This window comes from Cotesia glomerata, linkage group LG3 (assembly GCF_020080835.1).
Source record: "Cotesia glomerata isolate CgM1 linkage group LG3, MPM_Cglom_v2.3, whole genome shotgun sequence".
NCBI classification, from domain to species: Eukaryota; Metazoa; Arthropoda; class Insecta; order Hymenoptera; family Braconidae; genus Cotesia; species Cotesia glomerata.
The window spans coordinates 5,889,231-5,917,156 of record NC_058160.1 but is presented as its reverse complement, the minus strand read 5'-3'; the positions used below and the strand labels follow the sequence as shown (position 1 = coordinate 5,917,156).

Below are 27,926 nucleotides of genomic sequence, written 5' to 3'. Positions count from 1 at the left end.
CTAATTTTTTAATTAGTCAAATTTATCAAAAGCGTTCTCACAGTATCAGTTATCCGTTTCCTTCGTCTGATGCATAAATACTCTCGGATGTTGATGCTGCGTCTTATATTGTATTTAAAAACTCTAGATGAGGACAAGTTGGAAATTTTAGTCCGTGTATAATAAAAAAAGAAAAGTTACATTATATACAAATGGATAGAATTTTTTAATGATAGTTGATAATCATGTCGCTAAAATATTTTTTTGTATTTCTTAAAATTATCAGTGCATTAGCTGACGATAGCTATATTTCTAAAATTGACACCTATTACTCAAATACAATGTAAGTCGTACCAGTTAGCTATTTAAAATTAAAAATTTTAATTGTTAATTAACTTTAATGCTTTTTTTATTTTTTTCAGAATAAAAAGTGAATCGATTGAGAGTACAAATTACAATGGAGGATGTATAGAACATCCACCGGCTCCCATTTATGGAACAATTGAATGTTCAACTATCAAGTAATAATTTTTTAATTTATTATTAATTTTATTTTTAACTTTCCGCTGTGAAAATCAATGATTTCCGAAAAATCTGAAGTTGTTGGTTTCACCCCAATTTAAAAAAATTGAATTCTCATTAAATCTTCACGTTTTATGCTCGAGCACATAGCGCAAAGATCTCGAAAATTTATACTAGTCAAATTTTTGAGCTCAAAATTTCATAAAAAATTTTTAAACCCTTATAAGCTTGAATATATCAGAAGCTCTATAGAAATGGCCTGCACGCTCAACCGTTTTTCAGATTTTTCTTATAATTTAATTTATGCTTAAAGGGGTTGTCGAGCAAACTGCAATCCGAATTATCAATTCCCTAATGGCGAAACTCAGCTTATTGTAACGTGCAATCAGAATGAATGGCAAATTATTGGTACTGAGTGGAATACTATACCTCATTGCGAGCGTAAGTATTTTTTTTATAAAATAATTTAATGATCGTGAATCAATAATAATGAATTTTTTTATTATTTTTAGCTATTTGCTTACCCCAATGTTACAATAATGGAATTTGCGTTGCTCCAAATGAATGTCGATGTCCGGAAAATTTTTCTGGTCCTCAGTGCCAATATGAAATAAAGCCTTGCTTGAATCTTCCAGCGCCTGTACTCGGAGCGCGTAGACACTGTAATTCCAAGTAAGTATTTTTTCTTTTAATGCACTGATAAAACAATTAACTTAATTCAAGAGAGAAATTCTTGAACCAAGAACATAATTTTTAAGAATTTGAATATCTTGAATCAAGTAGAAAAATTATTAAATCAAGAATAATTTTTTAGATCAAGAATTGCTATACTTGATTCAAGCTTATCAAACTCTTCAAAATTATGATATTGGCTCACGAATTTTTTTTTTTGGAATCACATTAATTTTTTATCAGTGCGCAAATTTTATTTTATTATTTCTTCTTTAACAATTAAAATATTTTACAGAACTTGTACGATTACATGTATGAATAATTTCACTTTTCCCGATGGTTCATCAATTACTAATTTAATTTGCCGAGATGGAAATTGGATACCTACAAGGACTGAATGGGTTTCTATTCCTGATTGTAAACGTAAGTATTTTCTAAATTATTTAATTTGTACACAGTAAAAAATTTTGCGTCAATGCGTCAAAAAATTTTATGTTAAAAATTTTTATGTTAAATATTTAACATATTTTTGTGTTAATTTGAAATTTTTCTGTGTTAATTTAACACAATAAATGGTAAATTTACACATAAAAGTGTTAAAAATTTAACACAAAATTTTTTGACGCAATGGTGCAAAATTTTTTACTGTGTAGTACATAAGTACAAAAAATATCCACAACTTTATTTATACTTTTTTCAGCTATTGAATAATAATAATATGAATTGCTCCATATATATTTAAAATTGTACTTAAATCATCATTCATATTTCATAAAATAACAATCAATACTGATCACTTAATTTTGTAATTTTTTTAAAGCTACCTGCTCACCAGCATGTGAAAACGGCGGTATTTGTTTAACTTTGAACACTTGTCAATGCCCACAAGATTTCCGTGGACCTCAATGCCAATATTGTGAGTAATTTAATTAAATTATATAATAAAGATAAGAGATTAGTTTATCAAACAAATGACATTACAGCGGCGGATGCTTGTACGCCACAGAAACTCGGTTTCAATGGCGGATATCACTGTCGTGGTGAAGCTGATTACTTTGCTTGTACACTAAACTGTCCAGAGGAGGTTGAATTTTCATTCGCTCCGGCTGCCGAGTATATTTGTACTTATGAAAAAGGTGTATTCGAGCCTCAACCAATACCTCAGTGTAAAAATGGCCCAGATTACCAGATTGTTCCAATTGGAAGTAGTAAGAATTCATTTTTTAAAATCACTAATCATTCGTGGATTATTGAAGATACATCTATGTCACAATCATCTTATCGCAATGAACTAAGAAATTTTATGAATTTTGAAGGTAATGGAAAGTTGACATTGAAAACAAAAGTAAGTAAATTTCATACTTATCTCATTAAATAATTGATTTAGGGTTTTTTTTTTATATACTTTCTTCAATTTTCATCGTTTTACAGGGCGTAAAAACTGGTCATGTTTCAATAGAATCTATAAATAAAAAATATCAGGATCAAATTTCTCATACTCACTCTACAATAGACCAAAACTCTTTAGTAATTGAAGAAAAAAAACCAGAATCAAAAACTTGTTTCTCATGGGGAGGAGTTCATTATAAAACATTCGATGGTGCAATTTACAGTTTTGAAAGTAATTGCGCACATACATTGATCCAAGAAACTCAATATGGAACATTTACAATAACGATACAGAACCATCCTGATTGTTATAACGGAGGCACTTGCTCAAGAATCACAAGATTCTTTTTACAAGGAAAAGAGTTTATTTTACTTTTAAATGAAGATGGTTTACCAACTTTTCGCACGGTCAAAAAAGTTCTACCGATTCCGGCGCAATTATCTGGCGTGAGAGTAGAAATGTCTGCGCATTTTGTCATTGTGAACTTAGACACTGTGGGTGCAAGTTTAAAATGGGACGGTGGTCTCTTCGTTCAAATCAAAGCTTCAGAATCTTTGTGGAATAAAACAGCTGGCTTGTGCGGTAGAATGAATGGATATCCTGAAGATGATAAAACTGGAAAAGATTACAGCCATTCGAAAAATACTGCAGCGTTTGCTTCCACTTGGAAAGTTTTGAATATCGGTGGTAAATACTTTACTTTCTAATTATAACTCGCGTCACTGGAATGTATTTTTAAAGATCATTCATTTTTTTGCAGAGAGTTGTGATGAAAACCCGCGAACACAACACTCTTGTGACTTAGCTTATGACCTAACTATGGAAGCTGAAGAGTTTTGCTCTACATTATTCTCAGATACTAAATTCCAAGCCTGTTCTAAAATAGTTGATTTAGCAAAACTTCAGAGTACATGCCAGTGGGATTACTGTGCTTGTAAGAAAAATAATAGGAAGCAATGTGCTTGTGACACAATGAGCGTTTATATTCGACAGTGTTTCCATGATCATGTTATTGATTCAGTAGCGTGGCGACGTGAAGAAACTTGTCGTAAGTTCTTTCTATTTTTTATTTATTAATATAATATTTTACTCTTCAGTCAACACTGATAAAAAAATAAACTTGTTTAGAAAGAAAAATTCTTGATTTTAAAAAATCTTTTTTTTACTTGATTCAAGATGATCAAACTCTTTAAAATCATATTCTTGGTTCAAGAATTTTTATCTTAAATTAACCCGTAGTGGTCATTATGGGTCTAGATGACCCCAGGCAATTTTTGAGTTGCTCTTGCTTCGAAGATATCATTCAAAATCGTATCTATTATTGTTTAAAGATTTTTTGAGATTCATGTAAATTTACGATTTCAATTGCACAAATAAATATACTTTTTGAAAAGCTCCACATGACACCACTTTTTTGTCAAAGTATGCGATGTCCGGAGTAGGACCCTGGAGGTCATTTTGATTTATCTTAAAAAATGAAGTTTTTAGTAAAAAAAAGTCAAATTTTTCGAAGTTTGACTTTCTCGCATTTTTTTTTATAGTTAAACAATTAAAAAAAAATTAAAAAACAATTGAGTTATTCAATGGAAGTGTAAAGAATTACTCTCATGTACAGTTCGAGTGAAAATATTGAAAAGAATGCAAGTAGCAACAATTTTTTCCGTACATGGGGTCAACTAGACCCAGTATGACCACTACGTTATTTTTAAGAAGTGTGACCACTACGGGTTAAGTTAGTTTTTTATCAGTATTTAATTAAAAGAAAATATGATTTCTCTTGCATGCCGAGTATATAATTTTTTTTTTTTTATAGCAATGACGTGTACTGGAGGTAAAGTGTATAAGTCTTGCGGACCAAAATCGCAACCGACTTGCAGTAATGACATTGTAGAACACAAAGAGAACAATGAGTGTGAGGAAGGATGTTTCTGTCCTGAAGGAACTGTTTTACTTGAAGGAAAATGTATATCTGTCGAAGAATGCCCTTGTACATTACGTGGAAAATTCTTTCCTCCCGGAACAACTATTCCAAAAGAATGTAATACCTGTACTTGTTCTGCTGGCAAATGGATTTGTACATCTGTAACGTGTTCAGCAAGATGTTCTGCCGTTGGTGATCCTCACTACGTTACTTTTGATGGAAAGCACTACGATTTTATGGGACAATGTAATTATTATCTTCTTAAAGGTGACAATTACAGTATTGAAACGGAAAATATTGCATGTGCTGGCGCTATTTCCGAGGTAATTTAATTTCTTAAACTAAAAAAATAATTATTACCAATAGTATAGACACTTACGTTAGAAGATTATTTTATTTTAGTTGAAAAAATAATAGTTGTAGTAGTAAATATAAAATTTATTAAATTAATAATTGATATATTTTTCACGAATGTAAAAATATTTTTATAAAAAATCTTCTAGGCAATGGGACTTTCACGATCTTCAATGGATGAAACATCATGTACTAAATCTGTAACGATTCGTTGGAATGAAATTTTGATTAAATTAAAACAAAATAATCAGGTATTAATCAACGGAGAAGACATCACAAAACTTCCTGTAATGTTATCTGGAGTAAAAATAAAAATTGCAAGTAGCATTTTCATTGTTGTCAATGTACCAAATGGCTTAGAAATATGGTGGGATGGAATATCTCGAGTATATGTCAACGCTCCAGCAGATTTTCGTGGTAATGATTTTTTCATCCCTCAACTACTATTCCCCAAGTATTTATATTGTTAATTAATTTACAATTTTACACAATAGGAAAGACAAAAGGTCTCTGTGGAACTTTTACGGCTAATCAGAAAGATGATTTTCTAACTCCGATTGGTGACGTAGAAGACTCAGTAATTCCCTTCGCGAATAAATGGAAAACAAGTGAGCAGTGTACTGACATGCCAATGAAAGATTTCCGACATCCTTGTGACATAAATCCGGAAAGACTGACGACCGCGGAAAAACATTGTTCAAAATTATTGAGCGATCTTTTCTCAAGCTGTCACTGGCACGTTGACCCTAATTTGTTCTACGAAGACTGCAAGTATGATATGTGCGCATGTGAAGCTGAAATTGAAAGATGTTTATGTCCAACTCTTTCGGCATATGCAAAAGAATGCGCTGTAGCTGGCGTTAAATTACTCTGGCGTACGGAAATTGAAGAGTGTCAATTGCACTGTCCAGCTGGTCAAGAATATCAAATTTGTGGCAACAGTTGTACGCGATCTTGTAGTGACATATCCTTTGACCAAGATTGTCGTCAAGAATGCGTAGAAGGCTGCAATTGTCCAGAAGGACAAACTTTGAATGCACTAGGTCAATGTATTCCTATCGGGGAATGTCCATGTCAATACAACGGAATGGAATTCAATGCCGGATATCAAGAAGTTCGCCCAGGAAGACAAGGCCAAGACTTGTGTACTTGTGCTAGAGGAAATTGGGCTTGTCAATTAGCAACTACTGAAGACATAGAAAAATATCCAGCGGCGATTGATTTAAAAACAGTCTGTACTGCTAGTAAAAATCTCGAAGTCACTACTTGTGAGCCAGCTGAACCACGAACTTGTCGAAATATGCATGAACCAATCAAGCAAACTCCCGCTATTTGTCATGCTGGATGCACTTGCAAGAGTGGTTACGTTTTGGATTCTTCAAGCGGAGTTTGCGTAGAAGAAGAGAAATGTCCTTGTTACCATGGCAGCAAAAGTTACAAAGAAGGCTCCGTAATGCAAGAAGACTGCAATACTTGCAAATGTGAGAGAGGTGCTTGGAAATGCAGTGATCGAATTTGTCCAGGAGTATGCTCAGCATGGGGTGATTCACATTTTAAAACATTTGATGATAAAACTTATGACTTCCAAGGGGTTTGTGACTATGTTTTTACAAAAGCGAGTTTTGGTAAGGATGAAATGTTTGAAATTTCACTGCAAAATGTTCCTTGTGGAAGTACTGGCGTCTCATGCTCTAAATCTGTAACACTTAAAGTCGGAAATGGTAACAACCAGGAAATAATTACATTAACACGAGATAAATCTATTCCCAATGATTCTTTCAAAAGATTAGCGATTCGTCACGCTGGTTTGTTTGTCTTTGTAGACGTACCTGACTTGGGATTAGTATTACAATGGGACAAAGGAACACGGGTGTACGTTAAATTGGATCCTAAGTGGAAAGGTAGAACCAAAGGTCTTTGTGGAGATTATAACAACAATAGTGAAGATGATTTTAAAACCCCTTCTGGTGGAATATCTGAAGTCTCGGCTGGTATTTTTGCCAACTCTTGGAAAAAAGACAACTACTGTCCGGAACCAAAAGATATTACAGATACTTGCGATAGACATCCTGAGCGCAAGCTTTGGGCAATTCAAAAATGCGGAGTGTTGAAGAGTTCTATATTCCAGCCTTGTCATTCTGAAGTTGATATTGAGCCGTTTGTTCAACGCTGCATTTTCGACACATGTGGCTGCGACGGAGGCGGGGATTGCGAATGTTTGTGTACAGCTTTAGCGGCGTACGCTCAAGAATGCAACAGAAAATCTATTCCTATAAAATGGCGATCTCAAGATCTATGTCCTATGCAATGCGACGAAAGCTGCAGTTCATACTCTCCTTGTTTATCAACTTGTCCTCAAGAAACGTGCGACAGTTTGACTTTTACCAACGTATCCAAGTTGTGCGTTCAAGATACTTGTGTCGAAGGATGTCTCACTAAATCTTGTCCAGAAGGCGAAGTTTATCGGAATAGCACTCTTAAAGAATGCGTTCCAAAAGCTTTATGCAAACCGCTTTGTTTAGAAATTGAAGGAGTTATTTATTATGAAGGTGATAAAGTCAGTAGTGATGCATGTCAAACATGCTTTTGCAGTCGGGGAAAAATTATCTGCAATGGCGCTCCGTGTGTTTCTTCATCGATTGAACCTTCTACTGTTCCAATGGAACAATCAGAAAAGTGTGTTGATGGTTGGACTGCCTGGATAAATACGTATACGCCAAAGAAAACCGCAAATGCTGCTATAAAGGGCAAGAAATCAAAACCGGCTGTTGACACTGAACCTCTACCGTCAATGATAACTCTTCTTGGAGTAAACTCCACTCGTTGTTCCAAGGAACACATGGTTGACATCAGATGCAGAACTGTAAATGGGCATAAAACACCCAAAGAAACAGGATTGAACGTTGAATGCAGTTTAGAACGCGGTCTTTATTGTCAGTCGGAAGATAAAGTACCTTGCGAAGATTTTGAAATCAGCGTTTTGTGTCGATGCAGTGAAGAGACAACAGCTACTCCTGAATTATCTAGTACAACCAGTAGTACCTTGATAACTGAAGATTGCGATGTAAATCATCCAAATCAGGCGCATCCTTCTGATTGTCATGCATTCTATCAATGTTTACCGAGCGGTCACTTGGTGAAGAAAACATGTGGAGTTGATATGATGTACAACCCAGTGATGCAGATATGCGATTGGCCGAATAATGTAATGAAGTTACGCCCAGATTGCGGTCAAATTACGACAAAAAGTCCTCAGTGTAAAGAGGGTGAGCGGTGGGACGAATGCGCTATTCAATGTAGCAAAACTTGTGAGTATTACAGATACATTTTAACTGAGAAAAATCTTTGCTCAGATGACAAAGAATGCATTCCTGGGTGTGTAAACGACGAAAATATTTGTCCTCCACACAAATTTTGGCGAGACTCCCATAGTTGTGTTGAAGAAGCTGATTGTCCGTGTAAAAGTCACGACGGAAAAGTGGTGAAACCTGGAGCGGTTATTGCTGAATCTGAATGCGAGCGCTGTCAGTGCTTGCGGAATTATTACACCTGTGATAAATCTTATTGTACTACAACACCACCGTCTTTGCCAACTTCGCCGACAACTCAAGCTGCGACTACTATTGAAGATCATACAATCATTACAGTCAATACTGTTTCGCCAGCAGAGCCGTGTGTCAGTAAACAGTACAGAAGTTTATTAGACACGAATAAAATTGACAAACAAGTTATATTTAACGCTAGTAGTATCGCAGGGATTCATTATAAACCTGAGTTTGCTAAATTAAAGTCATCACATACAAAATCAGTTGCTTTTAAAAGCTGGCAACCAGAATTCATGGATTCTGAGCAATGGATTGAGATTAAATTTCCGAGACTTGAACCTATTTATGGGATTGTAATGCAAGGAAATCCAGGTGAAAATAAATACGTGACTAGTTACAAAGTTTTGTTCTCTCAAAATGGTGAAACGTTCTCTTTTATACAAAATCAAAATAAACCACAAATATTCCAAGGGCCGATAGATTCATCGACTCCAGTCAAACAATTTTTCTCAGAACCTATCGAAGCTAAAATTATTCGAATCAATCCTCAGACCTGGCACCATGGTATCGCTATAAGACTTGATTTGTTAGGTTGCCAAGATCACGTAACCACTCAGACAACCTATGAAACAACTGTTGCTTCAACTACAAAATTATATGAGACGATTCCAACTACAGTTTCTCCAATTGTTGAAGAAATAATAAATAATCCGGTTTGTGATGATGCTATGGGGCTGGATAGTGGAGTTATGGTTGAAGAGCAAGTAATCGCTTCTTCGACTCTTGATAATCTTGTTCCGAATATCCGACTTTCATCACCAGGAATATGGCAAGCCGCATTAGATAATCCAAATCAATTTGTACAGTTTGACTTTTTGGATAATCGTAATCTCACTGGAGTGGAAACAAAAGGGGCAGATAACATTTGGACAACTGCTTATAAAGTATTTTATGGTGACAATGAACGTCAATGGTTGCCTGTTTTGAATTCTGAGGGTACAGATAAAATATTCCTGGGTAATTTTGATGATCAATCATCGAAGATAAATTATTTTGAAAAACCTATTCGTTCACGGTACCTGAAAATTCAGCCTATTAAGTGGCATGAACATGTAGGACTCAAAGCAGAAATTCATGGCTGTTATGAACCTTATGGTAAGTTTTTTTCTTAATTGCACGACTCATGATGCGAAGAAGAGTGTGCTTTATAATCGAAAAATTCTGTTTGTTTTTTAAATTGGAATTTTTTAATAATCAATTAAATTTTCAGATGATAAAAAAGTTATTTCACTTCCAATTAAAAAACTTGAGTCAAAATGCAACGTGTGTCATTCAATGTTTGAAAATCTAGCAGAACTGGATTGCAAATGTAATGGATCACTTTGGTGGAACGGAGAAACATGCGTTGAAAAACAACTATGTCCGTGTGTTGTTGAGCATCTACCGTACTCAGTTGGCAGTACTTTTGAAACAAGTGATTGTCAGAAATGCTTATGTGCAATGGGCGGAGTACCTGATTGTCAACCAAAAATATGCGAACCTTGTGATGAACCAAACATGCGATCAATTGTCACAGAATTGTGTGGGTGTGTTTGTAGACCATGTCCAGATGATATGGTACTTTGTCCTACAAGTAAAATTTGTATTAAAAAATCATCTTGGTGTGATGGTGTCAAAGACTGTTTGGATGATGAAACCAATTGCAAAGGAAAATTGCCTGAACCGACCAGTACACATACATCCCAAACACAAACTGAAATGAATTATACTACAGTAGAGATAAAGAAAGGTAATTACATCAATATTAATTTGTTTAGAGTTCAAATTAGTTACAAATTGTCTTTTTTTTTTTTTTTTAGTTACTAAATTGCAATGTGAAAAACCAGTTTGTCCAGAGGGATATAAACTAGCTTCTTTGAAGAAACCATCACCAACTAAAAGTACATATTCTCCAATCAAGGGAGGTGTTAAAGGTAGAATTACAGGAGGAGTTAAGGGTGGTGTGAAAGGCGGCGCAGGCAGACAAAGACCAATCAAAGAACCAAGAAAAAAGTATGTCTAAACTGAGAAAAAAATTTATTTTGAAAAAAATGAGGAGTGTAATAAGAAATTAATTTGTTGAAAATTTTCAACAATTTTATCGCTTAGTTAAAAAAATCAAAATTTTTCTCACAGTAACTTTATTGTTAGAAAAAATTTTTCTAGATTCGGAAAAAAAACAATTTTAGATGAAAATTTGCAAGTTGTCTATATAAAATTTTTTCTAACAAAAAAGTTACTGTGGGAAAAATTTTGATTTTTTTTAGCTAAGAAATAAAATTGTTGAAAATTTTCAAATTAATTTCTTGTCACAATAGTGCCCATTTTTTTCAAAAAAAATTTTTCTTTCAGTATAATTGTTATCTTATTAAACTTGAAATAAAATAATAATATTTATTTTTTTCAGTGATTCTCTCAAATTTAACGACTCGAAATCAATTGAAATGGAGTGCGAACAATTTTCTTGCAAACCTACTCGACCACCTCCGATATTTAACAAAGAAATACAAGAAGTACCATGTCCAAAAGTTAAGTGTCCATCTAATTATCGTGTTATTTATGAACCTTTGAGTATGTATACACCAGTTGCATGTCCAAAATATATTTGTAAACCACCACCTCCAGTCGAAGTCGTTTGTAATGTTACGGGAAGAACATTTAATACATTCGATAATTTAGAATACAAATACGAAATTTGTAATCATATTTTGGCGAGAGAAATGTATCAGAATAACTGGTTCATTACTTGTAAGTATAATTATTTTGCTAAACTCATTAAAAAAAAAAATACTATGTATAATATTTAACTTTCAGTGGAAAAGCATTGTGATAAACGTAATCAACCTTGTATACAAGTTCTTGTAATAAATGTAGACAGCAATACGATTCTCTTGTATCCAGATATGCATGTTGATATTGACCAGTATACATTCACACCTAAGCAAGTGAATCGCCTTCACGATCGAAGGGGAACATTTAAAATATCTCGCATTGGTAATATCATACATTTCATATCTACCAAGTATGGATTTTGGGTGATATGGGATCAAAATTCAAATATAAAAATTGGAATTACAACAATGTTGGCTCATCACGTCGACGGATTGTGCGGTTTCTTTGATGGACTTATGAAAAATGATCGTCAGAAGCCTGATGGCAGTCAAGCTATTTCTTCAAAAGATTTCGGAGACAGTTGGGTAATGGACGGTACTCCGGAATGTGAGCACCAAAATTGTCCACGTTACGTTTTAGAAGAAGCGAGAAATATTTGTAATTCTGTCACTGACCGATCTTTCGCTGTTTGTAAAAATGTTATAGCAGTTGATAAATGGATTTCCCGTTGCTTGGAGTCAACATGTATGTGTATCAATGGAAATATGACATCCGAAGAGTGTCGATGCCGAGCACTTAATTCATTTGCCTCTGAATGTCAAGCAGCGGATACTAACATTGATCTATCAACATGGAGAAACATTCACAATTGTGTAATTAATTGTCCAGCGCCTTTCGTTTACAAAGATTGTTTCCGCAATAAGTGTGAAACAAGTTGTGACAACTTACAAGAAATTGAGCCATGCCCTCTGATGGAAGGTGTCTGTTTTTCAGGATGCTTTTGTCCTGACGGTACTGTACGTAAAGGCGACATTTGTATTCCTCCTAGTGAATGTCGTGATTGTGTTTGTAATGGCTTCGGTAATGCTAATTTTGTTAATTTCAACAAAAAGAACTTCACTTTTACTGGTAACTGTACTTACGTTCTCTCGCAAGATATTTCTAAAAGTAACAACGAAATAGGACCAGGAGATCACACTTATGAAATTTTAATGACTAATGTTCCGTGTGATCGAGGAGTTTGTACTGAATCATTGTCTGTATTTTATAAAGGCCACTACATACAAATAGAACAAATGTTACACTCTAAAGATTTTATACTGACAGTAGATGGTGAATCAATCGAGAGTTTGCCGTATAAAAATTCGTGGATGAGTTTCGAAAGAGTTGGTAACTACGATGTTGTATTTTTAATTTCTGCAATTCAACTTGGAATCACTAGTTACAGAAATAACTTTGCTTTTACAATAACTCTACCTTCTCACATATTTGGCGGTGCTACTGAGGGTCTCTGCGGTAATTGTAATTTAAATGATGAAGAAGATTTTAAAAAAGCTAACGGCGAGTATACCAATAATATAGATGAATTTGGATCAAGTTGGCTAGCAGTTGGAATTCCGCATGCGAGATTTTTATCTGCTGAAGACTGCACGAGTCAGCCGATTAAAAAGTGTACTCCACCTCCGGCGAATAATGATCCATGTGCAATTATGGCGAATCCTGAATTATTTGGTCAGTGTCACAATTTAGTTGATCCAACACCGTTTATTCACTCTTGTTATGACACTCATTGTGAGAATGGCAATATTTGTGGAGATATAGAAGCATACGCGAGAAACTGCCGAGATGTCGGACTTTGTCCGAGTTGGAGAACAAATGACATGTGTCCGTACTCATGTCCAATGCATTTGGAGTACCATGCATGCGGACCAAGTTGTTTAGAAACTTGTGAAACTCTCAACGACGTTAATACCAGACAATGCTCTCAAGAAATAACTGAAGGCTGTTTCTGTCCTAAAAATCATGTTCTTCATAACGACACTTGTGTTCCAGAGAAGCTATGTTTCATTTGTGATAATGAAGGTCATGTAGAAGGCGATGTCTGGCATCCTGATAAATGTACTACGTGTTCCTGCAAAAATAAAGTTGTCAACTGTCAGACTACCGAATGCCCGGTGTTGGAAACTATTTGTCAAGATAATTACACTCCAGTAGAAGTACCTGGGCATGATGGCGAATGTTGCTTGAAATATTTATGTGGTATGTTAGATTTAATTATTTAAATAAAAATATTTACTAAGTAGTCTTCTCTAATTGTCAATTTTTAGTTCCAGTACCAACAATACCACCAACTTGTGTAGAGCCGCAACAATTAGAATGTGGCTACGGACAAGTTATGAAATTGATTACTGACCCTGATGGATGTCAGAAAATTATTTGTCGTGAGTATACAATATATTTGAAGACTTGCTGATAAACAAAAATTTTAACAATCTAAATTTTTTTATACTTTATTGTTGTAGAGTGTATGACCCCGGAGGAATGTATTTCTTTAATCGGTACAGTATCACCAGAAGTTGAAAAAGAAAATATTCAACCAGGCTTTGTTCAAGAAATGGATATGACGGGATGTTGTCCTAGACCAGTACTAGCTTGTAAACTAGAAACTTGTCCGACACCTAAAAATTGTTCAAGATATTACAACAGTATTAAATTAAAAGAAGCTCCAGGAGCTTGTTGTCCCACTTATGAGTGCGGTAAGAAAATTAACATCTCACAGCAATCTTTTTAAGTAGATTTCATAAAAATCAACCTTTTGCATTGGTCCTCATGTCGGAATTTACTCGGAATTTTGTCTTCATATCTCTTAACTAGTCAAGTAAAGCTCCAAAATAATGTTCGTTAAAAAATTTATATAAATATATTTAATATAATGCGGGATGTTGCCGCGATTATGTCTACAGTTCTTGACGGATTTAGATGAAATTTGTTATAGATATTCTTTGGATAATAATCTTGAATGAGTTCGAAGATGAGAGAAATCTATTAATAAGTTTAGAAATGGCAGCTCTTCAAAATGATCAAAATAGTGAAAATCACGCTTTCGGTGACTTCATTGATGTATAACTTTTAATTGAAACGAGATGGCTAATTTTTGATAAATTTATGTGAAAGTTCATGAAATTACCTCTAATTTGACGTAGATAACGTTAACTTTTTGACAATTATTAGTTATTTTATCAAAGTTAAAAGTTCAATTGAACCATTTTCAGGCAATGTGTAATACATCCTACTTATGTATGTTATTTTATCAAGAATTCTCAACAGATTCTAATGAAATTCAGAAAATAGTTTCTTTCCTAGTTGATTATACTTTTTTTTAAAGAAATCTACCTTTCATCTCGGCTGTAGCCAAATGGGCTTTTTAATATTGAGCTTAAGATTTATTGAATCAGTATTCACAATAATTTTTTTTTTTTTTTTTCAGAACCACCAAAAGATCTATGTCTTTATAATGTAATAAATAGTAACGACGTTACAAATGAGAATCTCATTGCGAAAAAAGTAGGAGAAACGTGGAAAGATGGCCCATGTGTTTCTTGTGTTTGTGAAAAATCTTCTGACGAACTTCCTAAACCTTCATGCTTGACAACAGAGTGTCCTAATATTCATTCAAACCCAGATTTTGACGATTTTGTACTAGAAGAAAAAGTTTTGATTGGTCAATGTTGTCCTCGTGTTGAACGAGTCGCTTGCAGAAATCACGACATTATTTATAATGTAAGTCTACAAACAATACGAATTGCTTTTACAAATTAAATCTAAAAATAAATATTAAATCTAATCTTTAGGTTGGACAAGAATGGTATCTGAATCCAAGTGACACATGTGTGATTGTCAAGTGCGAAAATACAACTACTGGAGTTCGTAAGACGACTATTAATCAGGAATGTAATACTGCTTGCGATAAAGGATATGAGTATAATCCTTCTAAAGACAAAGGAGTTAAATGTTGCGGTGAATGCGTCGCTGTTGCTTGTGTAGTAAATGGAACTCTTAAAAATATTGGAGAGCAATGGTATTCTGAAGACTTTTGCACAAATTACGAGTGCATATCTGATAATAGAGATGTAAGTATAAATTGTTTATTTTGTTTTATTTTATAAAGAAAAATGCTAACTTGTTTATTTAAATTTATAGTTGAGAGTAAAAGAACTTACTACGCAGTGTGAAATTCTCAATTCACAAGAAGAAGAACTTTATGAGATTGAAGAAGAAAAAATTTTTGGACAATGTTGTCCGAAGTACACCCGAACGGGTTGTCGATCTGATGGAAAGGTTTATAGACCCAGTAGTACATGGAAAAACTCGGCCGACAGTTGTATCACAGAAATTTGTGCAGTAGGTGCGGAAAAAATTGAACTACAACGCACTGTCCAGAATTGTAACACAAGTTGTGAATTCGTAAGCGTTTTGGAAAATTTGTATTACTTACAATATTTTATTTACGTGTTTTTAATCCATGATTGATTATTTAGGGATGGGAATATCAGAGTCCAGAGGAAGGACAATGTTGCGGAAGGTGCATTCCGGCATTTTGCGTGGTCGACGGTATTTTATACAATCCTGATTCAGTTTGGTATTCTGAGGATAATTGTACTACATACGAATGCCAATTTAACGAGGGCCAGGTTAATACAAAATATTTTATATTATAATTTAAAAAGGATGAGAACGAAAAAAATTTAGAATGTTTTATTGCGTTACTAATGCTTAAAGGGCGTATAAAAAAAATTTTTTTTCTTTAATCAATTTAGGAAAGTAAAAATCTGATTAAAGAACGCAAAATAACTTTTTTATCGATATTCTCCCTTTTGGCTTTAAGAAAAAAAATTATGAAAGCCAAAAGGGTGTGTGTGTAAAAATAACCAAAATAGCTTAGGTAAAAGATCCAGTTATTGACACTGGCCTAGTTATTGATACTTGCAATTTTATTTTAATTTAATAAAGCAAATCGACTCTAATAAATTAATAAATATAATTTTTGAATTATAAATTTTAAGATAATTGGTTTTTTGAGAACATTTTATTTTTTTAATTAGAATAAAATTGCAAGTGTCAATGAACTAGGCCAGTGTCAATAACTGGATCTTTTACCTGACTAAGGATCTCAAAACGTTGAAATCTCACGAAAGATTGATTTTTAGAAGTTAGACTAAAAACTTTATTTCAATTTTTTGAAATTTTTAATTTTTGTTATCCTGAAGTTATAAATTTTATTTTAAATTCTTTCAAGAAATTTCCACAAAAATTTTTCAAGTCAAAAGGGCGCATATCAAAAAAAATTTTCTTTTTTGCATTTTTCAACCAGATTCATACTTTTATATATTTCCAAGTTAATTGGGGAAAAAAATTTTTTTTATACTTCCTTTTGGCATTAATAACGCGTTATGTATGATGCCATTTGTCTATTTATATCCTTATTAAATTATTATATTAAAATAAATATTAATAATTAATAATTATTTTAGATGGTCATCAGTACGAGCTCTCGTGTTTGTCCAGATGTATTTAAATGTCCATTGAAAGACATTTATAATGATGGTTGCTGTAATGCATGCAACATGACAACTCTCGATTTACAAAGTGCGTTTAAATATTTAGCAATTAAATGAGGTTCAAAATGGTATTGAAAAAAGTTCCTAATGATAATTTTACTTACAGAGACCTGTATGGCTGAAGTTCTCGAGTTGGATACGACAATTGGAATTATTTCTGAGAAACGAGGAAAACATGGCATCTGCCGTAATGTTGCTCCAATCGATGGATTAACAGAGTGTCACGGTATTTGTGAATCATCCACCCACTACAATCCTGGTAAATTATAATATTAACATTTTAATCAACTAAATATTACATATTTTTGGGTACATGAAGTAACAATAAAAAAAATTTACAGTGAGCTGGGTCCAAGAAACAAATTGTCAATGCTGTCAACCGATTGAATTAAAGGAATTAATTGTTAATATTGTATGTGAAGATGGAAAATTATTTTTGAAACGCATTCAAGTGCCAACTGCATGCGCTTGTAACGGTTGTAAAGCGATGAAACATATAAAAGGTCATAAGCCTGGTGTCAAAGGATAATAATTTTTATAAATCTTAAATTAGTTTTTGTGCGGTTGTTATTTTTGAGTATTATTTTAGATTTTTGCAATATAATTAATGCAATCAAATGTACAATTTACAAGACATTTTTTATAATATTTTACGTAAATAAATTATTTTAAACTGTATTATTTATAAAATTCATTTTACAAAAATTAAGATTAGCTTTTTAAATAAATTTTATGTTTGATTTAAAAATTTGCAACGTTGATATAATGATTTAAATTTTATATACACACATTCAATTTTTAGGATTTACAATTTCAAAAAATTTTTCATGCAATTGATATTCTTAAGAATTTTAAGAATTACAGTAAGAATACATAGTCTCATTTTTTTACAATTGCGCTAAGTCATAATATTTACAGTTATAATTTTGATGCATGAATTGATTATAATTCATAACTGTCAATAAAATCATAAATATGGTACAAAAATAACTTTACTGCTTCTACGCTTATACAAGATATCTCAATTTCATTATGTTCACCGATAAATTGAAATAAACTTTTTATAATAGTCAATATTCTTTCTTCAGGGACTTTTTCTAATTGGTTTGAGCTCCATCGAACCAAGTTTGAAATTGAAAGCTCGTTTAAAAAACCTCGTATATCATTATAGTCAACGTGATTTTTAAAATGATTCTGTAAATATTAAAATATAATATACAAGGTTAACATTTATTTCCAAATAATTAATTAAAATTAAATAAAATGAATAAATTTAATAATTACCCAGCAAGGTGAATATATTGTACCAGAATTCTGATTAGGAAGACAACTTTCATATTGTTTCCCAAATTTAGGTTTTTTTAATAAAATATCTCGTTCTTTTGTCGTTAACATTTTTAAATAATTTAGCCCGAAATTTGTACGTATTATTTCTCCTTTTTTAATATTCACCATCGAAGTAAGAACAATTTTGTTATGATTAAAAAATTGGTATGAGTTTGGACGATCGTCATTACTACATAAACTCACTGAAGGCATAATAGCACCTCCATAGATTCTGGCGTTTTCACATAAAGTCCGTTGCCTTAACTAGAACAAAGTATGAAAAATAAAATTAATAATATTTTTATTCTAAAAAATTAATATAAAGAATTTTAAATTTAAATACCGGGATCATATGTGTATCAATTAACATCGCATGATGAAAAAGTAATTCCGCAACAAATAAGGCCAACGGGTGGTTCATTAATTCTTTACAGTCCGTAATCTTTTTACCAAATATTCCAGTTGTGGCTGCCAGGCAATATGTATAATACACCGCAGCGAAAGAATGTTTATCTTTAGATTTTTTGTCCATTGGGTCTCGACTCATACAATAGAAGTGCCGGTATCCGATGGATTTGTCAGACTGAATACCACCAATCACTAGTTCTGCACTCTTGCATTCTGCAAATATAATTTTTTCAACAGTATTAGATTTTTAAAAGATACTGAAGTTAACATATGTCACTTTTTTGGATTTTTGTAATAATTAAATTTTAATAAAAAAATTTCATCTAAAAATTAAAAAAAATCACAAATACAAATTTTTTGATAATAATTTTCTTTATAATTGATTTGTAATAAAAATAAAAAAATATCAAATGTCTGATCATTTCAGTATCACTTTTTTCATAAATTTCACTAGTTTTATAAAATCTTCACTTCTTGCACTTTATAAATTTTGATAAAATTCTGAAATTATAAATAATTCAAACCAAGTACAAAAAGTATAGATTTTATAAATTTGATCAATTTTACCCAACTACTTTTACAAAAACATTCGTTTCCCATGATAAGTATGATAATTACCTGTTTTTATTGTTTCTACATAACATTTTAAGCTTTCTAGATTTTTGAGCTCATTGAAAGCTCGAATAAATAATCTTAAGCTCAACAAGGATTGTTCGTGATAAAAATTCCGATGATTCAATAATACGTTAATTATTTGGCACTCAATAAGGTGCTTTCTAAAAGCTTCATTTCGACATGGTGTAGAGCAAAAAATGACATTAGCACACATGTGACAGGGAATACAAGACCAGCAAAATTTTGTACAATTCCAACAGCGTAGGTAGCGTTCTTTAAACTTAATTACTTTTTCATATACTGGATCTACCAAGAGAGGTTCACCAGCTTTAATATCTTCTTGAGCGACTAAATGATACCCCAAATCATAAAGGTAATTTAGAGAGATTTTTGATGATTTGAATGAACACTTTTTAACGTCATCTTCGATCGGTATAAATTTGAAATTATCACGTTGTAAAACTACTGGTTGGAACTGGTTGGGGCGTAGATTTGAGAAACTTTCTTGTTTTTTACCGGGGGGTAGAGACTCTGCATACCCAAGACAATACCCTAATTCTAGAGACAATTTCACCATCTCTACTTCATATCTTATTTGACTGCTTTCTTTCATTTTTGAACTATATAATAAATTGAAAGTATCATTCATTAAAAAACTAGCTTCTTCTCCGTTATTTAAAGCTAATAAAACTTTTATTTTTTTTATGTTTAAATCTACCCGTAATTCCTCTGAAACAGCTATTAGTAATGCACTTTCGATATCTTTCAATGCTTCTTCATACATGCACATATCCACTAGAAACATGTGACGGTTTATGTAAGCTTTAGTTAAAATGTCGGATTTGTGAAGTCCATATGCTACTGATTGATTAAAACATGAAATTATCTTTTCCAATGGCGCTTTTTTATCCTTAGACATTTTAATAGCCATCTGCAATTTTATTGCCGAAGTTGTTTCATTTTTAGTATCCAAATAACCTGTTATTGATGGTATAACTTCGTCGCATGCTGTTGCTTTTTCAAACGCATATTTTATAAAATCTTCATCACTTTTTCTAGAGGAATTATTGATTTCCACTTGCTTGAACAGTTCTTTTACCTCGGAGATCAACGCCATTTCTGTAAAATTAAAAATATGTTAATAATAGTTAATATCGATTATAAATTTCAGAGAAGATTACATAAGAATTGATTTAATGAATATTTGAATGTTCATAGTCAATTATATAATTCTTCAGCAAAATTTAATCTCAATTTCAATTGTCATTATTTTATAATAAAGTGCAAACAAAATTATATTCCAAGCTGAAGAATTATTCAAGTTTTTTAACTTGATTTAAGTTTTAATTTTAAAATTTATGTTATTTTTTTATGAATTTACCTAAAATTAATCAATTATTCTAATAATTTTAAATTAATTCCTGAGATTTTAGCAAAAGAATAAAAAAAAAAACATGAATATCATTCACAAAACTTATGATTCAATTACGAACTAGACATATTTTTATTTATTTTACATAATTATAATTTACCTGTAGATAAATTGCTTTCTTATGTTAAAATTACTCACTTGTTGAATTATTGTTAATATCACAAATGAAAAAAATAATAAAAAATTTTAGTTCTGATTTCAATTACAAATCCTATTTTAATTTACCAAACTCAATAAATATTAAAAGCAAGAGTGATGTGATAAAAGTACAACGATGGAATGAAGCAGGTATGAATTACGAAAATTATTTTATTTGTAAAGTATGCTAAGAAAAATAATTACTAAAGTACAGAATAAAATCTACTGTTAGTTGTAAGTAGAGATTATCATTAAGTGCATTACTTTGAACTACCAAAATAAAAACAAAGAACAAGAATTTCCTATAGTTGACGATAATACAACAAATAAAAAAAATTTATGAGTCATCGTGATAATAATTCTCAGTATTGCTGATACCATACAGAAAAGCTTTTGGCAATTATATTTCTTTAATTAGACATTTATTCGAAGTTTTGTTACATTGATTGTTGTAGATAGACGCAACATTAGTTTTTTAATTTTTAAGGAGATAAATCATATTATAGTTTTAAATTTCACGTGCGCATTTTAGCAAAATCATCGCAATACCTGATGCAATTTTATTCAATAATTTATTCTCTAACTAAAAATTTAATTTTTAAATAAATTAATCGAGTCATCAAAATATAACATAGTATAACGTGAATAATTATTTTTTATTAATGGAATTGAATATATGAAATATTATAAAAACTGTCGGTATTCTTTTATCGTAGAAATTTTTCCATGAGAACAAAATAATCTAACTTAAAATATTTTATGACTAAAATTAATGTAGAAAAAACAATAATTCATATTCTTAGTATATTTATGATTCATAATCATATCAATGAATAGTATATTTATATATATACTTATATATGTATGAATCAAAAAATTGTTTGACGAGAATTAATCCACTTCAAAACATAAAGCATTAAAACTTTTAAATCGTCCACTTCTTGAGATAAAAAACTGACATCTTTACCGACTAAATTTATTAATTCAAAAAATTTGGACAATAACTTCAAAATATCATCGGTGGTTAAACTTTCAAGAGTCTTAAACGAAAAATAATCGCTGAAATTTCCCATAACTGTCAATAATTCTACCCTTGTTTTGCTTGACAAATAATCCTATGAAATGAAATTTCAATTAATCATTATTTCTAGTTGATTGAAATTAGAATGCAAAATTATTACAATAAAAATAAATTAAAATAATCATAATTACCACACAAGTTGGCAGATTTTCATTTGGACTCCAGTTATTGACACAAGGAAAGCATTCACACCAAAAACCGTGATTCGTTTTTAAAACTGCCCTTCTGTCTACAGTATCTTGCTCTCTGTAATCTGGTCCATAACTAATGCAAATTTGCTCTCCTTTTTTGATCGGATGAATGCATATAAGAGAAAAAATATCTCCAGAAGTAATTGCGTAGGCATTGCGATCGCAGGAATGACTGCATAAATCGATCAGTGGATTTATAACTGCACCACACATTCTTATTTTATCATCACTTTTTTTCTGGCTTAGCTCAATCTGAAATCAAAATTAAGTAATTTTTGTTGTGAAAATTAAAGACAAACATAAATAATAATTAAATACCGCAATCATGTTTGACACATTTATTTCGTAATGACGTAATAATAATTTTCCAACAAACAATGCCCAATTATCTTCCACCAACTCTGTTAAATTTTTGCCAAATATTTCCGTAGTTGCATTTAAACAATGTATAATCCAGGCAGTTTTAATTGCGCTGCTAGTTTTGAAGTCATGGCCTGTGGGTTTGCGATATAATGAATAAACACTTGCATATTTAGTTTCATCATAAACATCGCCATTAAAAAGCTTTATTATTGGATCTGTGGATAAATCATCATTAATCATTACTAGCAACCTTGCAGTCACTATGTCACTGCCGTGACTTGTGAACTCTAAATAAATAAAATTTTGCTTTATTAAATAATGACTTTTGTTAAATTACACTGTACTTTTTTAAATATTATCGTTTTTAAAGATATAAGCTCATCCCGATGTTACACTCATCAAGAGCTTTCATTTGAGTACCCACATGCATTTTGATATATTTTTCATATATACATATATATAATATATATAAATATATGAAAAATTGATGTGGGTACTCAAATGAAAGGTCTTGATGAGTGTAACATCGGGATGAGCTTGTATCTTTAAAAATGTCAATAGTTCACAATATACAAGGTCATTTCTTAATTATTGACATTTTTTAAGATATAAACTCATTTAGATGTTAGACTCATTGAGACCTTTCATTTGAGTACCCACATGCATTTTGATATAATTTTCATATATATAATATATATAAATATATGAAAAATTGATGTGGGTACTGAAATGAAAGGTCTTGATGAGTGTAACGTCGAGATGAGCTTATATCTTTGAAAATTTCAATAGTTCAGAAGATACAAGGTCATTTTTTAATTATGTATCCAGAGACAGAGCATTTTCGAATGCAGCCTAAATACTTATCATTATAAATTAACTATTGGTGAGAATGATATGAAACCTTGAAAAGGCACAACTCCAGATCAAGACTTTTCCAACGATACCAAAATTAACCATAAAAAGCCATTTTATCATACAAATACACTGGCCACAAAATTTTGCTTATTTTCTTAATAATATAGATTAATTACTTATTAATTAATAAAAAAAAAATTATTAACTTAGTTCTATAATTATGAAAAGTACCGTTTATTGAATCAATTTCTTGAACTTTTCTGTACAATTTCTCCAAAGTACCGAACTCTTTGAAAGCTTTGGTAAACAATCGCAAACTCATAATCATAGAATCTTCATAAATCTCGTTGTTCAACAAACTAGTAATAACTGAACATTCAAAATCGTGATGTTCTTTGAAAGCGATATCACGACATTTTTTGCTGCAGTAAATAATATTTGAACATATATCGCACGGAACGCCAGACCAACAAATTTTTGAACAATTCCAGCAACATTTAAACCTATATTCTGATACAAGAATCATTGAGTAAGATTTTTGAACCATCAGAGGTTCACCAGCTTCAATATTTCTAGAGGCCACCAAATGTCTGCCAAATTTATCAGAATTATTAATAGCAATAGCGCCAGAAGTCTTCAACAATTGTGGATTATCATCAGGAGCCGTTGGTAAAAAAGCACGACCATCACAGTGTGTCACAGGTTTTTTGAATTTTTTATTCTTTAATTTATCTAGATCATTCAGGAACACATCTCTTTTTTTTTCATCAATTTTTAATGCCCACTTTTTTGCTTCAGCTAGAGTTTCGTCAACATTGTCATTTATATTTAAAGCTAATAAATTTCTCGCTTTTCTAGCGTACAATGATGCTTTTAAATGGTCAGGGTAATTACTCTCTAATGCGTGTTGAATATCTTTTAAAGATTCTTCATATCTTGCAGCTTTCGTTAAAACAATTGAGCGATTGGCAAAAGCGTGGGCTAGTAATTCAGAACCAAAGGTTGCTTGAGCCATAGATTTATTGTAAACCTGTATTACATTTTTTAAAGGCTCATTTTGACTGACCAGCGTCTTTCCGAGATTTAAAGATTCTTTAGCTAATTCATCATTCTTTGAGTCATGATTAACGAATAACTTTGGATCCTTGAGTGTCAAAGGCTGACATAATTTCATAGCTGATTTAATAAAATCTTCATCAGTCTTTGCATCTTTGAAATCGTCGATTTTCAACGATTCAATTTCACTCAATAAAAGTGCCATATTTATGCTTAATAATTGAAAAAAAGAAATAAGTTACAAAATTCTAATTAAAATTAATTCAGGTTATATTACCTTGTGAAATGTTAATTGCTTCTGAATTTTAGTGGATCAGTCGATTGAAGATACGCAAGTAATCAACAAATTTTACTCAGAAATTAAGTATTTTTAATTTTGAGTGCTTAAATTAATTTTTTATGGCCCAGGTAAGGGTAGCAAACATACGTACGGGTGTAATTCTAATAATGAATTTCGTTATGTACCGTTTAAATGCGTGATCATGTGTGATGTAAACAATAAAGCCATTCTGTTTAGTAAAAAATCCACAGATTCGGTAGAATCTGGCGCCAAGTTCCGTTCAAATCCGTTGTAAACGGAGCGCCAGACTACCTACTGTGTTTACTGTAAGCAGAACGGTATTTCGAGGTTGCAAAATTTTATTTAATTATATGGATCTCCTTTTTCCAAAATGATATATTATAAAAGTAATTTATACTTTATTTTACTGATATTAATTAATTATAATCAATTATAACACTTAATTCACTTAAAATTATTAAATTTTATCAGCACAAACTATAGTAAGCCCAGAAATTTCGATCCTGACTTTTTTTCGATGGGGAATATCAGCGCCACAGACTAGATAAAATAAAAATGTGTAGTAATCCTTCCTATAGACACGCAACTACAGTAAAAAAAAGTGATTCATAGCTTGCATCTATGGCCGCCAGGGTGCACTGGAATTACATCTACATAAACTGTAGCTTCAAGGGGATAGTTTGCAGTACAAAATGCAGTCAACACGAGATTTAAATTGTTATCAATTGTAAATTTTCATTATAATTACAAAAAGTGCTAAAATCCGAATAAAAACAGTTTCACTGTAAAAAAGTCGCGCCAAGTCCACGTTCATAAGACTATTAGGAAAAAAAATTTTTTTTTTCTTTACAAAAAGATACAAAATAAAAAAATTAAAAAATCCGAGTAACCGATATGATTGTTTATGATTTTCGGAAATTAAAAAAAATTTTATTGTAAATTTAAAAATTGAAAAAAAAATTTTAGAACGTACTTGGTGTGCGTCATTGTGTGTTTCAATTTTTTTAAAGTCCTAGTAAATAGATTTTACGAATTTCATTAAAAGTAAAATATTTTGTAACCGCGCACACTAAATACGTTCTAAAATTTTTTTTTAATTTTTAAATTTACAATAAAATTTTTTTTAATTTCCGAAAATCATAAACAATCATATCGGTTACTCGGATTTTTTAATTTTTTTATTTTGTATCTTTTTGTAAAGAAAAAAAAAATTTTTTTTCCTAATAGTCTTATGAACGTGGACTTGGCGCGACTTTTTTACAGTGAAACTGTTTTTATTCGGTAGACTATAACGTTCTTTTATTTAAATCAGCGCCACTCCGGCTAAGAAAGGTACTACATTTTGCTTCTGGTATTATTTTTTTTGCCCTCCGGGCGGAAAGTGGCAACTTTCGTCCCGCTGCGCTAAACAAAGTTGCCGCTTTCCGCCTTCGTCGGACAAAAAAATAGTATACACTCCACGGGAAGTAAATAAGAAAGCCTCAGATCACATGTTTGTTGACCTCGGCTTCGCCTCGGCCAACAATTACATGTGATCTGAGACATTTCTTACTTTACTTCCCTAGGTGTGTAATATACTATTATGTAACAAAGAATTTTTTTAATTGTTTTACTTAAGAGCGGTTTATAGTTGATTTTCAAACGTGTTTTTCTCATGTATGTGATAAAATTTCGAAAAAAAACGCTTCGCTCTTCGATAGATAATTTAATTATCTATCGAAGAGCAAAGCGCTTTTTTGGAAAATTTTCATTTATTTATGCATAAAATGCGTTTTAAGATTCCATTTGTTGTACAAGTATGACAGAGATACTTTCGTTTGTCAAATAGAGGGTGAGAGAGAGAAAAAATATAAACCCTTCTTAAGAACTTAAAACAATTTCTTATAAAATCGTTTTTGAAGTAAATAATTTTTTCTCACCTCCGGGCGGAAAGTGTCAACTTTCGTCCCACTGCGCTAACCGAAAATGCCGCTTTCCGCCTCCGTCGAGGAGAAAAATAGTATACATACCACGGGCAGTAAATAAGAAAGCCTCAGATCACATGTTTATTGACCTCGGCTTCGCCTCGGACAACAATTACATGTGATCTGAGACATTTCTTATTTTACTGCCCTAGATGTGTAATATACTATTCTTTATACCTCGGTCGAAAGTACGCATCTTTTGCATCTATTTCGAGGCAGAAAGTTAAAGATTCGTGCATTGATTAAGCTACACATTCGCCTTCTATAACAGCGGGAGCAAATGCTTTCGCTACCGCGACTGACATTAGTCATTTGTTACTAACTATGTTTCGTTTACGCTGATCATTTACGATTGATGGTACAATACAACTTAGTTATATTTCTTTCTTTCTTCTACTTACATGAAATATTTCATATATAGATAGAGATATAGATAAAAATATAACTGTCGTAAGAGTGAGTAGATCTCCGATCATCTGATGTAACTTATAATCAGGTTGTACTGTACTGAGATTTAGTTTGACAGTGACCTGTGTAAAATAAATCAACTTTATTTAATTAACGAATTATTTAGAAAAATGTACGCATTAACAACAATTTAATTTGATTTTTATTAATTATTGTTAATTTTCAGATAATATGCTCGTTTTTTCTATTTTTAACCGAGAATAATCTTTATTATGTTTGTTGAATTCAAGAAATTTCAGTTTTATTTAATCTAAAAATTAAAAAAAAAAATGTTTTTTAATTATTTTTTGTTTGATTTTACATTAATTTTTTTTTATTTGATGCCTGCCCCCTCCCTCCCCCCGCCCGGACCAGCAGCACTTGCTTCGCTCGTGCCGCAAATGTCGTGGGCAGGCATCAATTTTTTTTCGATACAGTACATGAAATATTTTACGTAGTTTCGACCGGCTATAAAGAAAAATAGTATACACTACACGGGCAGAAGTTTGAGAGCTCTGAACTGCGCGCCGTGATGCCCTCGGCTACGCCTCGGGCATCATGGCGCGCAGTGCAGAAATCTCAAACTTTCTGCCCTAATAGTGTAATATACTATTCTGCCCTAATAATGTAATATACTATTCTGCCCTAATAGTGTAATATACTATTCTGCCCTAATAGTGTAATATACTATTCTGCCCTAATAGTGTAATATACTATTCTGCCCTCCGGCCGGAAAGTGGCAACTTTCTAGCCGCTGCGCTAAACAAAGTTGCTACATTCCGGCTACATCGAGCAGAAAAATAGTATACACACCTTGGCCAGTAAAAAGTAAAGCCTCAGACCACATGTTTATCAACCTCGGCTTCGCCTCGGCCAACAATTACATGTGGTCTGAGACTTTTCTTATTTTACTGGCCTAGGCATGTAATCTACTATTTTTAACTTAAACTCACTTATCTTGATAAGTTTTACATAAAGATGACACTATTTACACAAAATATAATGGTATTGATGTAAGTGCACTAATCCGTGGACATCTGACCATTTTTTAAATTTTTATCACAAATCAATTATGATAAAAAAATGTTTTTGAAAA

The 27,926-nt window shown here is 31.8% G+C and overlaps 3 protein-coding genes across 5 annotated transcripts; 1 reads left to right on the top strand and 2 right to left on the bottom strand.

Moving 5' to 3' along the window:
- The first annotated feature begins 110 nt into the window (after positions 1–110).
- LOC123260866 (hemocytin) lies at positions 111–17,300 on the top strand. Of its 2 annotated transcripts, XM_044722206.1 has the most exons (26): positions 111–322; positions 402–500; positions 815–942; positions 1,014–1,173; positions 1,469–1,596; positions 1,994–2,089; positions 2,157–2,381; positions 2,490–2,518; positions 2,605–3,250; positions 3,324–3,611; positions 4,377–4,807; positions 4,988–5,255; positions 5,333–9,538; positions 9,654–10,172; positions 10,243–10,435; positions 10,830–11,170; positions 11,237–13,294; positions 13,363–13,476; positions 13,558–13,791; positions 14,523–14,815; positions 14,887–15,165; positions 15,236–15,499; positions 15,574–15,726; positions 16,567–16,681; positions 16,760–16,912; positions 16,995–17,300. In XM_044722206.1, exons 1-26 carry the CDS (start codon positions 225–227, stop codon positions 17,180–17,182), a joined length of 11,706 nt encoding a protein of 3,901 aa, XP_044578141.1. In that variant the 5' UTR covers positions 111–224; the 3' UTR covers positions 17,183–17,300. The 2 variants fall into 2 exon arrangements, with proteins under 2 accessions (XP_044578141.1, XP_044578140.1); XM_044722205.1 differs by having other exon boundaries at positions 2,157–2,518.
- A 32-nt stretch (positions 17,301–17,332) lies between these two features.
- On the bottom strand, positions 17,333–20,748 carry LOC123260865 (SET and MYND domain-containing protein 4-like). 2 transcript variants are annotated; one of them, XM_044722203.1, is made up of 5 exons: positions 20,535–20,748; positions 19,006–20,121; positions 18,323–18,600; positions 17,938–18,243; positions 17,333–17,847 (listed from the first exon to the last, which is right to left on the bottom strand). In XM_044722203.1, exons 2-5 carry the CDS (start codon positions 20,117–20,119, stop codon positions 17,596–17,598), a joined length of 1,950 nt encoding a protein of 649 aa, XP_044578138.1. In that variant the 5' UTR covers positions 20,120–20,121; positions 20,535–20,748; the 3' UTR covers positions 17,333–17,595. The 2 variants fall into 2 exon arrangements, with proteins under 2 accessions (XP_044578138.1, XP_044578139.1); XM_044722204.1 differs by having other exon boundaries at positions 20,573–20,748.
- Positions 20,749–21,426: 678 nt separating this feature from the next.
- Positions 21,427–24,663, bottom strand: LOC123260627 (SET and MYND domain-containing protein DDB_G0273589-like). Its single transcript, XM_044721842.1, has 5 exons — positions 24,396–24,663; positions 23,294–24,330; positions 22,163–22,422; positions 21,785–22,096; positions 21,427–21,687 (listed from the first exon to the last, which is right to left on the bottom strand). The coding sequence occupies exons 2-5, from the start codon at positions 24,321–24,323 to the stop codon at positions 21,442–21,444; spliced, it is 1,848 nt and encodes a 615-aa protein (XP_044577777.1). The 5' UTR covers positions 24,324–24,330; positions 24,396–24,663; the 3' UTR covers positions 21,427–21,441.
- Positions 24,664–27,926: the final 3,263 nt, after the last annotated feature.

Coding starts and splice junctions, on each gene's coding strand:
- LOC123260627 (XM_044721842.1), bottom strand. CDS start 24,323: ATGGCACTTTTATTGAGTGAAATTGAATCGTTGAAAATCGACGATTTC. Junction 22,097..22,162: donor ATGTGTCAAACATGATTGCG/GTATTTAATTAT, acceptor TTTTGATTTCAG/ATTGAGCTAAGCCAGAAAAA. Junction 21,688..21,784: donor AAAATCTGCCAACTTGTGTG/GTAATTATGATT, acceptor TTCATTTCATAG/GATTATTTGTCAAGCAAAAC.
- LOC123260866 (XM_044722205.1), top strand. CDS start 225: ATGTCGCTAAAATATTTTTTTGTATTTCTTAAAATTATCAGTGCATTA. Junction 13,477..13,557: donor ATGTCAGAAAATTATTTGTC/GTGAGTATACAA, acceptor TTATTGTTGTAG/AGTGTATGACCCCGGAGGAA. Junction 15,166..15,235: donor GCATATCTGATAATAGAGAT/GTAAGTATAAAT, acceptor TTAAATTTATAG/TTGAGAGTAAAAGAACTTAC.
- LOC123260865 (XM_044722203.1), bottom strand. CDS start 20,119: ATGGCGTTGATCTCCGAGGTAAAAGAACTGTTCAAGCAAGTGGAAATC. Junction 18,601..19,005: donor TGTAGAAACAATAAAAACAG/GTAATTATCATA, acceptor TTATATTTGCAG/AATGCAAGAGTGCAGAACTA. Junction 18,244..18,322: donor TTGATACACATATGATCCCG/GTATTTAAATTT, acceptor ACTTTGTTCTAG/TTAAGGCAACGGACTTTATG.